The 20,218-nt window shown below is 29.7% G+C and overlaps 1 protein-coding gene across 2 annotated transcripts in view; it reads left to right on the top strand.

The window, feature by feature from the left end:
• Positions 1 to 5,848: 5,848 nt before the first annotated feature.
• The window catches only part of LOC123014409 (irregular chiasm C-roughest protein), a 126,491-nt gene continuing 112,121 nt past the window's right edge, over positions 5,849 to 20,218 (top strand). For both annotated transcript variants that reach the window (XM_044413507.1, XM_044413506.1), the window contains exon 1: positions 5,849 to 6,180. In XM_044413507.1, the coding sequence (XP_044269442.1) occupies positions 6,123 to 6,180 (58 nt within the window). In that variant the 5' untranslated portion in view covers positions 5,849 to 6,122. The remainder of the gene's footprint in view (positions 6,181 to 20,218) is intronic.

Raw genomic sequence — 20,218 nt, 5'->3', positions numbered from 1 at the left:
GAAAACATCCTAATAACGACAATAATTTAGTGTAACATTTGCGTTAGTGATTACACGCGAAATAGATCAAAGTTATTATTATTACTGTTTAATAAGGTACGAGTAGGTATATTTCATGATTCTAAATAATTTGTATTCTCATGAAATATATCTTATTAAACAGTAAAATGTGATAAAATAAAAATAATAATGGGTGCCAAACTTAAAAAAATGCACCCTAGACTCGAACAACTTTACTATTTCGCGTGTAATCCAGCAGGTGGCACTGACGCAAACGTTGGGTGTGCTACTCGGATTTCCGACGTCCATGGTAAGGATGTTTTCCAGATAAGTGGGATAAGGAAAGTCGTGTGATGTTTACACCAGATTTTTTAATTAAAGACTATGATCTAAAAATGAATTCTAATTAAATAAAATTATTTTTTAACCAGTAGTTTGTTTTAATATTTTTTTTAAAGTTGCGTTCCGAGCTAATCATAAAGATTTTTCTAACTTAACCGAAGTGGCTTTGATGTTTCTTTTTTTTTTTGCTGTTTAATATGCCTAGCAAAATTTAAGTGTAGCGTGTACCTACATTTAAATACAAAATTATCAAAAAGTCTTTCTATCAAGTAGTCGCACAAGTTGAGATGTTGTTATTACTTCTTATCTAATAATTAGATGTTGAAAAAAGTTTTTATAAAAATTAAAATACAGATCTACAAGCCAGTTGCATTATTTTATGAAATTTCTCAAAGCATTCTTAAATCAAATGTTTTCGATGTTTATCCATACAACCACGGTCAGAATTAACTGCAATCGTAATTTTAAAATTTTTCTTTTGTCTTTAAAACATTTTATTTTCTGCGAACACACGTTCTAAATTTCTACGTCACTAGCTTTTTGATCTCATGGTAACGGGTTTTTTTTTTAATTTTTCGTCCTAGTTGGCGGTGACTATGGGTGTGTTGTGAACGAACCACAATTATTAAAGACAGATTAATATGCAAACATTTAATACGATGACTCGTTCACAATCAAACTTTCATGGATAGCTTTGCTACCTATTATTATAAACAAGGACAAAAAACAATGATATAACGGGTGTTTTTTTTAAAATTTGGTGCCTTATAGTTAGGGTGACTATGAGTGTGTTGTGAACAATTTTTCTAATACGCCCAGCGAGGTGTCAAATGTCATATTATTAACTTTCAATTTAATGGTTCGTTTACTATTAAACTTTTATTTCAACTTTCAAACACCCCTTACTAGTTAAAACATTCGAAAATATAAATCTATAATACTTTCAATTAACAACTTCAGTCAATGTAGAAAATTGAATATAGGATTCTAATAACTCTCATTAATTGATACTGTTTTAAATTAAAGCATTTGTTTCAAAATATTTGGATTTAATTAACATTTACATTAATCTTTGCAAACCTCAAAGAAAGAAAAAACGAGGTAATTGAAAATGTCTTTAATTAATTTTATCACAACGTTATAATTATTTAAAGACGCAAGTTCGCAACGAAACGCTCGAAATGGACAAATCCAGTGAATCTCCTCTAAAACGTAGTCTCCACACTAATTTATCTTCGTTAAAATGTGCTTCCTCTTTTACTTATTCAGCACTTCAATTCGAGACTACTGGAAGCTTCAATATACGCAGATAGCTTTTTCCATGTTTAAAAAAAGTTCTAAAAAGAACTAAAATACAAGTATCGTAAATAAAGGCGAATATTGTTGCATAAATGCGATGACTCTTGTAGATAGAATACTAGGAGAGTCCTTAGAGAGCTCTATCAGTTTCAGTTCTCGGATATCGCCCACCCGCTGCAGGATTAATTTTACCTCAGAATGAAATATCTGTGTAGGGCAACACGTTTCTTCCGGCTAGCGATTCTAGCAGCATTCCGAATATTAAGGATTCAGAATGGCTCTGTAAAAGACCTTTTCATCTATCAAGATCAGACTTATGTCATTGCGTCTTTAGTTGACGTTTCCAACTTTTTGTCTATGTGATTATACATTATGTTAGGGCTCAAAGAAACAAATCCTAGATAACAAATGATACGAGGTTTTTAGATTCTATGTGAAAGTTTCAATCTCACCAAAACGGCGAAAACAAACATATTAATTTTTAAAGAAACGTTGATTTTGCCTTCAACTTATACATAACATTACTATTTCTTTTATTTAGGGCTGATTTAGAGAAAGTGAATTAAACTTTTAATTCAGAATTAAAATATAGTTCGAATTAAGTTGTCATTTAATTTGCATAGTAAATAACTGTGGCTTTGACGTAAATTTCTCCAGAGTCAAGTCTACGAAGTGAATATAATCTAATAAATGTTTATCTGAAATCTTGAAGAAAATTAATACTTCTTTATCAACGATTATTATTATTATAATCATAAAAGAATAACACTAATGTTTGTATACAAGGTATTTAAAAAAAAATGTAGTCACGATCTTTATTTTGTTTAGTATTTTTTGTATTTTGCTGAGAAATAACTAATGCTATCAAGCCTGACATTGACAGTTTTATATTTTCCAATGGAGCTGTTCTTTAATTTTTATGAAAGATTTGTTATCTTTCATAGGACATCATATCATGACATATGAATTCTTTGAAAAGACGTAACTCAAAAGTTTTGTGTAGATTTAATACCTACATTTTCTACGATAAGTAAAATATGTTTAACCTATTTTTAATTAGATAGTGTTTGAGTTGTAATAAATATGAAAAAATCAGACAGATAGAGTTTGATATGGAATGTATAATTTTATTGTTTGGTGAAGTTTATAAAAAAAAATTAGAAAATGAATTTAATTTACAATAAAAATATTTGTTGATCTAGAATTAAAAGGTATGAGTATTGTACCATTTTTTGAATTTTTGATATCAACTCTAATTCTTTTGCATATGATCAATGATTTATGTAATTACTGTGAAAAGTATTTCATTTAATTTTGTTGCAATACACATGTTTATGAACTCTCGACATGTTTAGCACTTGAATATAACAATTATTGCAACCTAAAACTTTAAATATGACATTGTTTTATAATGTAGATACATATACCGAATTGCTCGACTGATTTCGAAATTAATTTGAAGCATTCTATTGTATTAGTTATTAAATTCTTTTCTATTTAGATATCTATTTTTTATCAAGTTACTTGTAATTTATAATTTCGTGTTTGTTAAAATGAAGATATAAAATAGTAGGAACCATCCAAATTGTGTGTCCCAAAAGCTTTTAACCACTAAGAACAAATTACAAACTTACGTTTATGAGAAACTGCATGTAATAAAACCAAACGGTGTGCTATTATAAGCTATTGTTGTATTATTTTATTTATTACTTTGTTATATACTAAGATAAATTTAATATCTTAAAATTTCTAATGGAAAAGGTAAGTTTTAATTAAATTCATTAATCGTTAGAGACCACCAAACTGGATATTATAAATATAAATTTAATCATTAAAAAATATTTTATTTTTTATTTACTATACATGATAGTAATGAATCAACAGAAATCCTAAGATAAAATTTTTTTAAATGTTATTTATATAAATATGATTAAATAAGTACGTGTAATTACTCGTATGTACATAATGAATTATAGTTTCGATATTTTTTAAGCATTATCTGGTGCCTCTTAAAAAAAATAAAGCGGGTTATATGTCAATACAACTTCAATACAGTTGTAGTGCTGAACGAAATAGGCGCTTTGCTTTGCTTTGCAACGGAAGTATCTACACAGGAATAAATAAAGCTGTGCAGTAAATGCGATAGATCTTACCTCCTAATAAAAAATAAAGAAAAACAAATAATACACTGCAACTTGTGATAATTATGCAGAAAAAAATGTATATTTAAAAAATTATTATTTATTTAAAAAATGTTTGTGATGTCTAATTTTGCAAATTTTATTGTCTTATATAATTTTTGTACATTTTAGATTAAATTTAAATTTGTGTGGCAAACAGACGTCAAATTTAGAATGCTAGGACTACAGTTTTTAGTTTATAAATATAAGCGATGACTGATGGTTGTAAAATTGCAAGAATTTCTATCACAAAATTAAAAAGAACTTATGTAGACTGTAGGACGGACCAAATTAAAATTAATTATACTATACAATTTCGGTTTATTCTCTATTCGGTGAAACAAAACATATAAACAAAAACGTGTTGTTTGCTTAGAAGAAAATACATACATGCTTTTCTACGAACAAAAAATAATTAATCTCTTAAGTGAACAAGAGTACATTAAATGAATTTTACTTATTTGAAGCTAAAAGGGGATCGATTCTGTAACGCAATCTTTTTAACTTGTTGCTTTCTTACGCCCACTTTTTATTAATTGAATCACTGGATTACGAAAATGGAAAAGAGAAATAAATAGATAATGGTTATACATTTTTTTCTCACAGAAAATTTATTTTTATGATCCATTTTTATTATTTTACTGCAAAATTTGTTGTTTAATATATAAAAATGTTAAACTGAAATTGTTTTTGTTCTAAAAACTTAATAAGCGGAAAATTTAAAAAGGAATGTTTCCTTGATAAATTGTTTCAGGAAAAAAGAATTTCGTGACCAGAATTTCGAGATACTTTTTATTGGTCAAGATGCAAGGACACTTTAGCTACCTTGTAGTTTCTTTGTGACCATTGTAAGCGTTTGATTTTTAGAACGCTGGAAATTTGAACTATGCTCTTTACTGAAAAGCCAAGCCAGGAAACAATGTTCTGTTTTTAACATTTTTTGTTTTTTTTTTTGTTTTTTCTACGAGGCGGATTGTTAATTGTACCTAATTTTAAACAAACTTTACAAATAAATCTTAAAAAAATGTATTTATACTCCAGCTGTTTCACTTCTAATTAGCCCCACAGCCTCACCTATGACATTCTACACTCGATTGTATTTTCAACTGTCTAAATATGAAAATATAAACCAACGAATCAGACAAGTTTTTTATTTGCATATCGGCCGTGTGGTGCTTAATATTTCTGTTTCTTAATAGCTGGAAGTCGTTAGTAAGAATAGACTTTCTGTCATTTTCATTCTCTTAACAGAATCTAAAAAAAACTGGAGAATAAAGCCATTACCTAATCTGTATTTTTTTATTTAGTTGTAACTTTGGTGTAAAAAATCATAATCATAATCAATTTTTTATGAGAATTTACTTTATCATTATTTTTGAAATCAAATTATTTCTATATTTTTTTAATTTATTTTCGAGTGTTAAAATTTCAACTCCCACTTTTATAACTACATATAAGAAATATTGAAATTAATGTAAAACCATTTCGTTTAAAAAAAATAGACAATAATTAGGTACTTGTATTTTTATTTTTGCGTTGGAAATTCTTGCGGTTGGTATGTAAACTTTAAAACTAGCTAACAATGGAGTTAAGAATGTCGGCTGAACACATTTAGAGCATTTTTACAATGTATAAGCAGCCATTTAAGGAAATGTAAAAATGAGACGCTTTTTAAAAAGAAACAAAACAATTGTCATCATTATAAGATGAAAACACTGTAGGTTTATGTTTAATTCAGAATGTCATCGAGTGACAACCCATGAAGACTTAGCATATTATTCGAAGAATGTAGATCAGAAAAATCCAAGTAATAATATATAATAACCGAATATTATTTAAAATTACGGCTTAACAATACACTCGTACTTCTCCATCCATAAATTACACTTTATGCAAAATTGTTGAAAAAGAATATAATATTCCCCTGTGCGATAGCGCACGAAATCCACCGAGCGCAACCTAGTGGAACACGTTGAAAAGCATTATCACTGGAATGTTTGGAATACGCCGTGTTTCAGTAGCAGCCGCGTCGTCGGCGTCGAAGGCACTGTTGAAGGAGCGTCGGAGGTGAGCGTCGAACTTACGCGACTTCTCCTACTTGCACCAAACTTTTAAAAACTGTTCGAAGTGCGACTATAATTTTGATGGCCTCATCTTGACTATCTTCAGACTTGAAAAACTACCATTAGGCAAACTTTTTATGTGTGTCGTGAGTAATAACAGTTCGGTATAGTTATTTATAGTGGCAAATTAATTTTGTGAAATGTAATTTTTTGACAAATAGACAGTGACTTTTAAGAAATGGAAGGCACATTTAGCGCCAGCTTTGGAGTACTCCTTTATTTTATGATCTTCCAAGGTAAGCTTTCTCAATTCCTCCCACGAATTTATTACCGCAAAGTTTTTTTTTATTAATACAATCATTTTAAATTACATTACAAAAGCTCATTTTTCGTCAGAGTGGAGGAGATAATAAAACATTAACGTAATTACAATGAAAGTGCGGTAATCCTTATGGCCTACATAATTTTTTTAATAAATAATTCATATTCTTACGACCAGAAGCGTGAAACTAAATTATTATCACAGAAAAAAATAGATAAAATATTCACTTTAAAGCTGTTCTAAATTTAAATTTAGCAAGAGTAGACAAAATAAAGCAATGAACATGATCAACGGACGATGATCTTCGAAGTTCATGGTGAGCATTACGCACCTCCCCATATGGATGCTATTTATAACCAACTAACTTTGTCTTGAGACATTCTAAATATATTGTATGAGTGACGCTTTATGAGTGTTGTTTGTGAATTTAAACTTTTTCTATCAAGATTTTAATCTTTAAAACTTTATTAAACAAACACAAATAATGCTATAAAGACAAAGGTTACTAATATTATGAACACATACGAGTTTTGTCTCTTCTTTCCGCCCGCATTCGTAGACCTAATAACCCTCGAGAAATATTTAAGGTGAATTTAAAATGAATTAAAGCAAAATAAAAGTGATTTATTTTTCCCCCACATTATTATTTTATCGTTTTCCTAAGATAAAAAACATACTACAGTCGGAAGAAAATAAATAATCCTCTGCATTTATTAAACCATTTGATATTTGAAATTTATGAATCTTTTATATAGTCTGCAACAAACGCACGTTTTTTTTTTTCAATAAATCCTTTTCAGACTTTTTCTTGTTGTTACCCACCTATATGGACTATAAGTATAAATGTTCAACTCATTTTTAAATTTACTAGAACAAATTAGGACAAGTTAATGGTTATTGACGTGGGATAGAGGATTTATAAAATGGCACATTTCCATTCTAAATAGGGCTTTACCTTTCTTGAGAGGAAAAACAGACCGATCGTTCAGTGACGCACAATTAAATACTAAAAGCCTACCACCCAAACATTTATCTTATTAACTCTTTTAGGGGGAAAATGTTTTAGATGTGGTTTGAATCGTGATATTCGTGATCTAATGGTTTTCTCTAGGTTATTCGAAGGTGGAGGCGAAATTTCTAATTATAGAGTCGTCAAATTTAAAAAATGGAGTGACTAGTTCGTGTCAGATGTTGACATTTAATTTCTGATAATAATTTGGAATCTTTTAAAAAGAGTCACAACTGTGCTAATTTTGATGACTTTTTTTAAACTACAAAAAAGCCGAAAAAATATTAGTTATTTAAGAGTCTCATCATGGGTTGCTCTAATTGTGTGTATACACTCTTTACACTCTTTGAGTTTTTGAAATCCTCGTTTTCATTAAACAAGCTCCAAAAAGAATACAACAAGATATTATGTTATCATGCTTTATTTACTAATCTACAAGTGCTATGTTTTTTGTTGATGTTATTACAAGTTATTTAGATTTTAGTTGTGATAATGGTAAAGTAATTGATTCAAGAAAACATCGATATTTTCCGATGTTATTATTTCCTGTTTTGCTTCAAAAGCTGAGAAACATTATTTACGTTCTCTTCCGTCAATATCTTGGAGGTAAATTAATTTGAATGTAAAATTATATTGAAATATTGTACACCTAAAACAACAAAAGTATTTTTCTTGAAAAACAAATAAATTTAGCACTAATTTTGTTACTAGGTCATTTTTCCATGTTTTCTTTATAATATAATTTCAAAAATCGACTCGTATTAGATTTTTACTTTTTTTTGTAACTTAATGTAACTTTTCTCATAGTCAGCAAGTAAATTCAACAAATTTTGTTTGAAAATAACGTTCAAAGTTTAACAAATCTCCTGTTTCGAATAAAATAATCAGCTTATCTTTAAATTTTTGCAATGAAGTATTGATAGCTATTTTTAACTGTTTAACAGTTATGGGAAAAGTTTAAGCGTAAAAGCAAAAATTGTATTTTACTGTTGAATATTGAATGATAACAGTTATTTTTAGTTATTTAATAGAATATTTTGCCATAGCTGAATTGATATCAGTGTATTTGAGCAAATAGTTTAATCAACATTTTTCGTACTGTAATTTATATTGGAATGCAGTTAAAGCGGTGATGTGGTAGATAGCCTACAAAACAAGAATAGTTTGTATGAAATTGTGAAATAATGTTATTAGTGCTTTGATATTTTTTACACATATTATTATTTTTTCATTTTTGGATAAAAGATATTTGTGAGAAGCTGGAGTATTAAAGTTTTGTGATTTAAAAAGCCATTTTGCTGCACATTCTTTCTTCTTTATTAAGTTACGTCTTAAATCTGTTACAATAATAACCCATATTATCCAGTACGCTTTAAATTTTCATAGGATAACAGCTTTAGTTGATTACTTATGCTTGATGCTTTTGTAGTATGGCGTTCGTGTGGAGCGTTTCTGTAAATTCCGTAGCTGCAGGCGTTAGAGCAAAATTATCCGCAAAATCAACGATATTAGATTAGAAGCGTCATAGTTAATTTCGTGTGGTAACAACAACATTCAAAGCTTAACGCAGTTTTTTAAATTCATTTTACGAATCATTGTTTCTGTTGCAAAAGCAACGAGTGAATGCTATTCGCTCATCTACTTTTTGTGTTTGCTAGTTCGGAACTGCTTTGTTTTAAAAGATATTTGATTAAACTGCAAGACTCAAAGGGATCTGAAATTATTTCACGCAACATAAATATGTAATCCCGTTTCAATTTAAAACCTGGCTGTTTGATGTTCACGAGTGCTCATCACTTTATTTTGTTCTCTTTATCAAACAATCCGTTTTTGATTTGAAATCAATATTTTGGCGCTTTTTGAAATATTCCAATTAACGCGGACGCTTGATTCGTTTTTAGGAACTTTTCATTTCGACACGTTCCGATGATAATTGGGAATTTTATTGCCTCGAGTCAGGATAATTGTATGGGAATTTCAAGAAATGAAGCAATTTTGATTAATTTGCAGTTTGGAGAGTTTGCTTTTTTGTGAACAGTGGAGCCTTCACCCTTTTTCTGCGGTTGATGTTTGGATATGATTGGGGATGTAATTTCAGTTTGAAATTGTGAACAGTGCCATAACTTTCGGTTAATTTAACACCAAACACCATCCACATTATGCACTTAGCAGTTATTAGAATAGTTGTTAGTTTGTTCCGAGATGTTTGCTGGGATTGTACTTCACCCATCTGGTGAAGACAACCGCCCCTCTGCCACTGTCTAATTATAAACGCACATCCGCTCTCTGCCTTTCAAAAACAGACGTCTCGGTACACGATGTAAAGTTTCAATTTTCAAGACAGTTACAACAAACCAGTAATCTTCATATGTTACTTTTCAGTGGGATGATATTTTATAGACTTCAGAAGATTAAATTAATTTGATTCCTCGTTATGTTCGCAGGGTGTGACTGAATTTCCTGGAGCGTGTAGCCAGATTTATATTAAACTTTGCTATACAAATATTATACTAAGTTTTTTCTACTATAAAGGCTTTGAGATTGGCTTATTTTTAGTCATTAGCCAGAAGCTTTACAAGCTTTCTCTCTCTTTTAAATCATTTGTAATTAATTTAAAACAAAAGATGGTGTTGCACTTTTATTTAAATTAAACTTTTTTAGTAACAAAAAGGGTAGGTATTGTTTTTTCCTCATGTAAACTATTTTAAAAAAATGAGCGTAACTGTTGGGAAATTGAATACATTCTGGAAATACATTTAAAAAACCGTTGAAATATTTATGCTTTTTTTAAACATTATCGTACAAAAATGATCATAAGTAACGGTATGAAATTTACAATATACAGAAAAACTGTGCTGTGAAGTAAACCATTTTTCTTATTTGATGAAAACGTGACAAAAAATAAAATTATTTAGCTCAATTTGATAATCAGATGTCAAAGATATTGTTTTATATTTTTTTGCAAAATAAGTAGGTATTATTACCTCTTTAACAGTATTTACGAGTTTAGAGCAGCAAATTTATTTTAAATATTTTTTTGCGCTATAGACAACAAAAATTAGAGAGGTTAAGATTAAAATTAAAAAAATAAACCCAATATAAATAAATTTTTATTTAAATACAATTAACAAATATAACAAATTTGAGATTTTTAAAAGCTTTGCAAAAATTATTTTGAGAAAAAACAAATTGATTGATGGTTCTTTAATTGTATCCATAGGTGATAATAAATTTTGTTTAATAAATTTGTGTAAAAAGATTAAAACACTTGTTTAAACAGCGTATTAGGTAAGTGGATTTTAATTTTTAATTTTAGTTAAGGCAGTGCCTTCGCTGACATCAATGGTGCCCAAAAAACAGAAAGATGGCCGCCTTCGAGCTTTCGATCTGTCAACTACATTAAAATAACATTAAAATATCAAAAAGGAATCTGGAGACAGATTTTCTTCATATGAAGAATTTAATAGTCCTTTGGCAAATAAAACAAAGTAAAGCAAATTAGTTACATAAACATTTTGACCCAATACGTTCATACTACCTGTAACATCTTTTTTTAATACCAAAATAATTACTTTTTAACAATTTTATGCCAGAAATCGCAAAAAAATATGTACACACTGGGTAAGTAAGTTCAATAGGTAACTATTAAAAAAAGCAAAAATAATTTAATTTACATTCTGTGAATGTTTATACTAGTTATACTAGCAGCAACTATGAAATATTGAGGGTTTTAGTCGCTGATGATCTCTGGGGTTAGTTCTAACTATTATTGGTATTGTTTAAAAATACTGTTTTCGGTTAAACAATAAAATATTTCTCTTTGTTAAACTGTGATACTTGATACTTGTAAGATAAAACCTTTTAATATTAAACAACAGGATCAACTTGTAAGCGTGCTTATTGTGCTTCTTTGAATATAAATACGTAAAGAAAACGTGCAATTTTACCAAATTAACCCACTTTGCACTTTGCAGTGTTAGCACCCTAGACGTCGCAGATGCATACAACAATTTTGAAATTAGGTGCATCGCCAGAGGATTTCTTTTTAATTAAAGCAATACTTTGTATTACTTGTATGTGTCTCAAAGCTTCAACTCTCAATGGAATCAAAAGAGAGATCGTAACTAACAAAACCACTGGGTTGCTCTAGTCTCTCTACTCATGCTGTGTGTGATTTGCGATTGCACTCGATGCCGACATCGACGGGTTAAAAAACCTTATAATGCCAACAACAGCACTAACAACAGTGCTTTGTTTATTTGGGCGACTAGCGGGGTGTTTCAAACCGTGAAACTTACTGTACCATAGTTCCTACGTCGAGCAGAGACTAGGACTATATATCGCAAATACAAAGCGTGTTTAAAATAATATCTTTTAGATTTACTAGCGAACCTAATTATAACCTAAATAAATATATGTAGTTAAGAAAAATTAATTGAAGGTTCCAAGCACCAAAACTCTTTTCTTTGTTAAAACATTTTTTTAATATAAGTATTTTTTTCAATAATTTAGAACCTACGACAAGTGTAGGTATTTTACGCACACATTTATTGCGTTTTTCATAAATATTTCGCTGAAATGAATATCGTATCGAATCACTGTGACAATTGTGACATTCTTTCAATTAAAAATTGCCATCTTTAGGGTGAAGAAATGTATTCAATCTATATATAATGCAGTGGGGGTGGTCGGTGGCGAAGCAAGTTACTTGCCAATAATGAAATGAGCTCCGCACATCACTGAATGGATTGTTTCAGTTGTCTATTGTCTGTTGGAAACGTCATTCAAAAGCGTTGCAGGACCGGCAGTGAAAAATGAAGATTTAGAACAGAGAATAGCGGAATTATGACAAGGACTAAAAAAATGACGTTAACTAACTGAAATCTGAGTCTCATTATAATAATTAAAGACTATAAAAAGGCTATAACTATTATTGTCGCAAACATTTTCATCCAACGAATAAAAAGAGATCTGTTCGAAGCCGACGAATGTTTCGTTTTATATGCGCCATATATTTTCCCCCTAAATGTTTAATTTTTGTCATCCTTTTCTCCCATTCGCGATCCATTTATCACATTTTTGCGATGTTTTTAATTTTCTCTTCAGTTGCAAGTCCTGTCTTCATCCATAAAACGACCAGGGTAAGTATATAGTTTCAAATTTCATACACTTGTGGGTTCCTCCTCATGCGACTTAAAGATTGCAAGCTCTAATTCTTTTGTTTAACGGCATTGAATAATTTGAAGACAGAAGCCACTTAGAGTTGAGAGCTGTGCCCGTACCAGGTATAATAAGCGCTTTGAACTACTATTATGGTCGATAACAACCGTTAACTTTGACAAAAACAAAGTCTGAACTGACTACACCACCCTTAAATTTATTGTCACGCATAATACTACGCTTGGTGCTTGAAAGGTAACGCTTTATCTTTGGACGAATTTACAATTTATGAGAGTTTATTTGTTCTACAAATCCCATTTAAATTTTTGTTTGTGCATCAAGAACACACATAAAGTAATGACAAAAAGAATCCGTTGCAGGGTTTAATCCATCGGAAAACAGCTATTTTGGAACAAAAAAACTTTTGTTTGCTCAGCTAGTCAGCCACTCATTTGATCGAGATTTCTACTAACAAATCCGTTCTAGAGCAGAAGTAGTAAACAACCAAGGGTAAAAACTTTATTTGCATTTTATTACGCAAGCAGCGGTTACCGATTTCTTTTTCCAGTAAATTTGTGATTTTTTCAACTGAAAGTGTGAGTGTTTCATTTCTAGTTAACTGGTTCTGTTACCAATTATCAATATTGTCTTGAAGATTAACACTAAAGATCCCTGGTAACTCCGTGTTGATCTTTATTATGACTAGATACTTATTAATGAGTAGATTGATCTAAATTCTAAAGTAAATGTTTACATTCTTAAATAGGTTGATTGACTTTATAATAATGCATATTCAGAATCAACCTGAAGCGCAACAGAACCAATATTATGTTAGCCTATTGTATTATATTATGTAGTTTATAATTTAAGTAGGAGTTTCACATACACAATAACATAAAATATTGAAAGTTATCGCAATATTTTGAAATAACTATTTTTTAATCACTGAAGTTCCAAAGTAAAATTATAAAGCTTCATTTGTTGAAGTTACAACTACACTGAATTTCAGATTCAAAACTTTTCAGTTTAATTGTGCAAGCAAATGATTTATGTTTGTTTTGTTGCAATTTAATTAAGCTCAGCAGCTGATCCAAAACTTAGGTGCACTTTTAATATCTGTAATTTTTCTAGAATAAAGTTGTTGCTACACTTGAATCAATATTCATTTTCGGAAAACTTTAGTTTTTCACACAATAAAACTAACAGACATCAGCCAAATAAAAAAAAAACAAATAAAAATATGCTCTCAACAGTTTCAACTCAACCTAAATCTTTTGGTTTGTTTCTTAGGTACGTGCACGGTATTAGAGGGTCGTTAAAGTTTATCGATTGTCTGGATTCGGTTTTTTATTCCGTATTTGAAACAAAAAGCCACCCTCTTTATGATCTGGAACCTGGAACTCATTATTACAGAGATTCAGTAAATATTTGTAATGTAGAGAAATGTTTTTATGTGTTTTTATAAGTAATTGGACTTATAAAGACAACAGTAATTTATTTTATGGATATTTATCTTTTTTTTTTTCATTTTATAAAGCTCCGAATGAGGAAACACAATACTGTTTCTTCATCTTTTAGATCAAAATTTCATTTAAAGACTATTGTCTTTTTTATGAAATATTAAAAAAAATAAAGTAGGTATTCGTACACGCATATTAATTAAAAGAGTTCTTATCTTTCCGTTGTACTACGTATTTGACCTAAACCAATACCGTTAATAATCTATTAAGTGAAAACGTTGGATACCACTACCTTTTTAACTTTTGATTTCTTTTATAAATCATTTACCTTCACCTTAACAAATTTCCCTTAAGATTCCGAAAGCAATCAAAATTAACTGTGTTGAAAAATTTACTTTGTTTAATTGGTACATATAAGAAAATCAGCCATACAAATACGAGTACAGTTAAATGAATTTCGTTTGATCTGAAAATTTTAACGGGTGGTACACTAGTATTCGCATTTATGAATATGTGACGTGTTAGCATTTTGATCAGCATGAAATGCAAAAAATGTTTTTTTCAGATTAAAATGTAATTAGTTACCTAATAATAACCTACCTAATAGGATGTTATATGCTTGTATTAAACTAGGACTGCAAAATTTCCATTTCAGCTATGCATTTACGTATATTATTATTGCAAATTCCAACCACATATCCATTCCATATGCATTTAACATGTTGGTACTGTTACAAGTTACAAATATTTCAAGTTGGATTCGAAATACGGTATATTTATAATAAATGAAATTGACTGATGCATAATAGAGGAAGTTTCAGTTGTTTTACTGCTAATACTTTTGTAAAATAACAGCTATGTATGTATTAAAAGCATAATCAGGATATTATAGTCCAGAAGAATGTTTAAAGTTCGATTCAAGAAAGAGCATTTATCTTTTGAGGCCCATTATCGACAGTTATACCCGTGGTACATGAAACATTTTATCTAACACAACAATATCGTAACATTAATTATGACGATTTTAAATGAATAAAGTTGATATACAGGGTGAGTCATTTATAATAAAGATCCTAACCAATTTTCAGACGCAACTCAAAATATTATACATTCTCACAGATAACTTGGATTTTGTTGTGTTTGCAAAATTTAAATTATTAATTTTAAATCAAAGTGATTGTTGATATGTCATGCATTAAATTTGACAGTGTCATGAATTCCACTTTTACTTCCTCTTGAATTCGAAATGTATTCAAACGACAAAAAACTGTCATGATCTTGGTACATATATGGAAAATGCCACAAAAATGCTGTGCCTAAATCTGTGCCGCCAAAGTTACACCGTAGGACGCCAAGTTATAAAAACTGTCAAAGTTATCGCAGATATATATGTTTATAATTTTAAAATATTTTGTTTTAGTTGAACATAGTACCTAATCGTATTTTTATTTTTGACAAATTTCTATCAGTCAAATTGACTTCTCCAGTTTTAGAAAGTTTTTTTAGAAGCGTTTTTCAAACATTCTTCATAAATGAGAATCTTGTTGGTCTTTTCGGCAAAATTTTAGTAATTCTCACTCAAATCAAAAGTTTTACTTTTTATAAATTAATGTTGAAGTGTGCTGTTTGGTCACTATGTTTAATTTATAAAAACTAAATATTTTAATATCCACGTTATCTTTAATGTTAATGTTGGTTGCTTCCAAAATTTTTTCAGGCTCATTATTACTCGTGGGACACCCTGTATATGACACTTAAATACCTAACTATTGTTTTATTTTGGTTTCTAAAACGTTCAAAAAGTATTTACTATTTTAATAATGCCATCTTTTTTGCTGCTATTTGTTAGGCATACTGTGTTGGAAATTTTTGATCAGACTGGGCCGTAATAGTTATTTATGTGCCATGTCAGTAAAGTGATATTTTATCAAACGAGCGCGAGATTCCGAGATTATGAGCAGAACGAGCGAAACGAGCGCGGCGAGTAACAGGCGAGTTTGATAAAGACACTTTATAGAGGTGTTGCATTTTATCGCCAACCGTAAAAATTTAAAAAAATGGAGAAATAGAGAAATAAGTCGAGATATTGTAAATTATCACATTTTATTATGATAAATTAAACAGTTATAAAAATAATAGCGAATACAAAACAAATCTACGTATTATTTGTTATATTAGGTAAACATGAACGTATACCCTGACGGATTAAGGAAATTAATTTCTGAATTTGAAGGATTTTCAATTGAAAATGTTTGAGGATTAGAATCTGTGTTAACAATTTGCAAATTTTTATAAGAATTATTATCATTGATAACAACTGTGTTGTCAATTTGACCTTTATCCAAAAAATGGTCTTATTTGCAACAGGTAAAATGCTTGATTTGTATGTATGTACATACAGTACAATAAAGTGTTTCTTGAAAAAAATTGCTATGGTAATGCATGGGTTTATTACCGGTTGGCGATAAAAACAATTTTATGCTCGCATTTGCAGACCAATAAACAACATTATGATTCCAAAATTGAATAAATATACCTATAAGTACCTACATTTATAAATAAAGCATTATCTAGTTATAAATGTGTAAACAAAACTTTGAAATATTTAATAACAAAGCAAATACTCGTAAACGTTCACGCTCTTTCTTGAGCAGAATTTGCGATAATTAAAGTTGGGGTAACTAAAGTATTACTGTCTTAGATTGGCACTTAATATCGGCGTGGGTGTTGGTAAGTGGTATTGGACAGTTAAATGTGCAACCCTTCGTCGCATCTCAGCCAGACGTAATTAAAAGTGATTGCGCTTCTGGGTTAAACGTGGTTTAAAAGCCGAGGGTAACGTCCACGTTGATAATCAACCACCATTACGTGTTTCGTATTTCTCCCCAAGTGACCAAAATTATCAATTCAAAACACAACAAACAATGCCTCTCATACGAAGATAAATGCCTCGACCGGATGACAATGATTTCTGTTGAGAGTTGCATAAAACCAATTAGACATGCAAATGTGTATAGGTAAAGTTATTGTGGCATGCTACGGGACTACATAATACGATAAATTCAATCAAACTTTCCGCGGAAAATGACTTATGGGGCATTTTCTGCAACAAGCTTCCCGAAAGTCGCAGGTTACTACCTAATAAACTTCAGTTTCAGTGTAACTTTAGAGGTAGACAAAATGAGACTCATTTCTATTTACACTCTTGAGAAATTGTATTGTAATAAAATTTTATATTATGCCTTATGCGTGGCAAAGGAAACGAGAAAATCTATTTAAAACCAAATTTGCAAAAGTTTATGAGCTTTGAACTGAATTTGTGCTTTCGTGCAATTTACACAGCGTTTATGGAGAGACCGTCGCTCTTTTCCAAACCGCTATTCCTAATTTTGTTTTGCCTTGGCGAAATTAACGACCATCAATCAACTGAATCACAACCATCTTAACTTTTCCAAACCTCTTTCACTTTTTGAAATGTAACGACTTTTTATTTCACTTTCAAATGCATAAAACTAGAACTTTGTCAACTGATCTTTCGTCTTCTCTTCCTAAAGTTAATTTGCATAAACTTATTATCTTTACCAAAAAATTATTTCACTTTGCATTGCCGATTTTTTTTCGGAAATTGTTTGTAAAAGCTTATTAGTATATTATTATACTCTGTATATACTTAGTTTCAATATATGTTATGTAATTATTAATTTATTTCACAAGCAAATCCTGATGAAAATATTTTGAAAATTGTCTTCAATCTGATATTGTAGTGTGGTGGTGATCCACATTTCATATTTCCAAGCTCATTCTCTTAGCTAACCCTCGTTATATTCCTGCGGAATGCCATATTAGGATAAGCAAATAGTGGTGTTGTTCTGCGAATTGTTAACGTTTACCTGCTTATACCAGTAATACCATTGTTTGATTATAATTATATAAAGATTTTGTAGTAGGTAATTTGTTGATACTTCTCATTTGTACAATTAGTCACAATTAGTATTTTTAATTATCAAATAAAGTTTATTTAACATAAAATATTTAATACAGCAAATATTGAACAGAAATTCGAAATTAAGGAAAAAAAAACTTAAGTTGAAATGTACTTCTGTTTTTAATTGTAATTCAAGGTATTGTCATTTTAAGTCTTATCAATTAATTACTTTTTTTAAATACATTTTCACTCTTTTTAAAGCAAGGTTTGTGTGCAAATTATGTTTTTTCTGTAAATTTTTTCAAGTATAAGTTAAAAGGCTCACAGTGAGCATGTTATAAAAACACTTTTCTAATGATTTTAAAATCTTTTAAAACGTATCATAACGGAGATGTTTAGGTTTATGCATACACGATTATTATTTTAGACTTTAAATTCTTATGTGAAATCTTTAAAAACACCGTCAAAGTTAATTAATCAAAAACAATCAATAATTCTAAATTGGTGTAAAAGGTGTTTGGAAATGGTGTTAATTAATGTCAAAGCAACACAAGCGAAATAAGTTGTGTCTTAGATTTTAATTAGGTAATTTTATTGATTATTAATTCTGAAAAATTATGTACATACGCCTATTGGAAGATATGATTTTTTTATTTCTTATATAAGTTCTGACTTAAAATTTAATTAAACTTAAATATTCTGTAAACCGGCGGTCATTAGGGTAATTAAGTTACAATAGATGAGTATTATATCAAAATTCTAGCTTTACAACTTTATTGACATTTTTAGTTCAATTGGTATTAATGCAATAATTATTCTCAAATCATTATTAATCTCAGCAAATGCGGAGGATTTGTATTTATTTATCTTTACTACTATAATCCTTCGTAAACAATATATTGTGTGGCTATATACGAATAAATGAAGGATTTTAGAGCACAAAACACAATACACGTCTGTAGATAATTGCGATTAAAGTGAATACCCATAATATTATTGTGCCAACTTTTGTTGTTAATTCTCGCTTCAATAGGAAGTAGTTCGCTATATAAGCACAATTGTAACATACCTACATGATTCTAGTTTTTTATCTACAAATTAACAAACATATTGTTTTGAGCAATGCAAACAAAAAAAATTTGTTGTTTGTTTTTTGTTAAAATGAAAACTCTTCATTTTTGTAATCAACGTAAAACTGCAGACGTATAAAACACATTTCAGCTATTAATGAAAGCCTTAAACCGATATCTTGTAAACTATAATTAGTGTGAATTATTATGCTGCTTTATTCCTTTGGAATAATGAAGGGTTACCGCGTCGCTCTTTATCCCAAGAGATAGTCCCTTATAAAGCACATTCATTGTCCCTTTTGATTTGTACTCGGGACGCTATTGATCCTGTGTTTAGGAAATAAATTAAAATATTTTGACTCTTCTGTGTACTTTTAATGAAAATAGCATTCAGCCTTCTTATAACACTACAGACCGAATCTTTTCATGAAAAGGAAAATTTTTGCACGTTTTACTTTCAGGTGTCTGGATCGTGTAGAAACAAAGTAATTAAGAAAGAGGAAGTACCTATTTTATACACTGACTAATTTTTAGTCATGCTTCTGTCCCTACCTCAAAATTAAAGCATGACTGGTACACCTAATTGGGTTCATTAAGCTACAACCGGAAATATCGAAGGCTTGTTTGTGACACACCGCCTTTTCTTCAATTAATTTCATACCGGTGTATGATTGACCGGCAAATGTTGACCAAAAAAAGAAACTAAAAAACTATTAATTTTACACTAAGGCCGGACATGTATTTGGTGTGAATTAATTTTTTTTACAAATATATTTGTATTTAAACAGGTTAATGCTGCGACATAGATTTGATGATTTGTCAGTTTTGAATCAATTCAAATTCAAATCCATAACTCACAGAATTTCTCCGTTATAAATTATATTACATTTGCTGATCTACAACATGAATGGTGATGCTCAGGCATATTGATATATTAAGATGATACAGTAGCGTCTCGCTAATCCGTACTTTATGGAAATTCAGCCTGGCCGGACTAGTGGATGTTCATATTAACAGAATGATCTTTAGAATGTCTGAAAAGTTTTAGATGAGTGAAATTATTGAAAATCATTTTTTCAACACATGTAACCTGATAGGTACCAGAAAACAAAAGGGCAATTAACTTTCTTGAGCTCGGCTCGTTTTGTTCGAATTAGCGAGGTTCGGATAGTGAGACTCTACTGTATATTCCAACGGTGTAGAGATTAATCCATATTTACCGCTATTTGTTGCAGTTATCTACCTTGAATGAAATAGAAATCGAGGTCAATCATGTAGTTTTATGAAAATTCTGATACGATTTTTCGTTTTAGTTACGGTTCTAGAATTTCTAGATTTATTGTATCTTCTTAGGTTTATTCGTATTGTTCTATGTTATGTCGGTTTGT

The sequence above is a fragment of the Tribolium madens genome, unplaced genomic scaffold, assembly GCF_015345945.1.
Source record: "Tribolium madens isolate multiple individuals breed KSU strain unplaced genomic scaffold, Tmad_KSU_1.1 Scaffold_97;HRSCAF=244;Tcas5.2_LG3a, whole genome shotgun sequence".
Taxonomy (NCBI): Eukaryota; Metazoa; Arthropoda; class Insecta; order Coleoptera; family Tenebrionidae; genus Tribolium; species Tribolium madens.
This window is presented reverse-complemented; position numbering and strand designations above follow the sequence as displayed.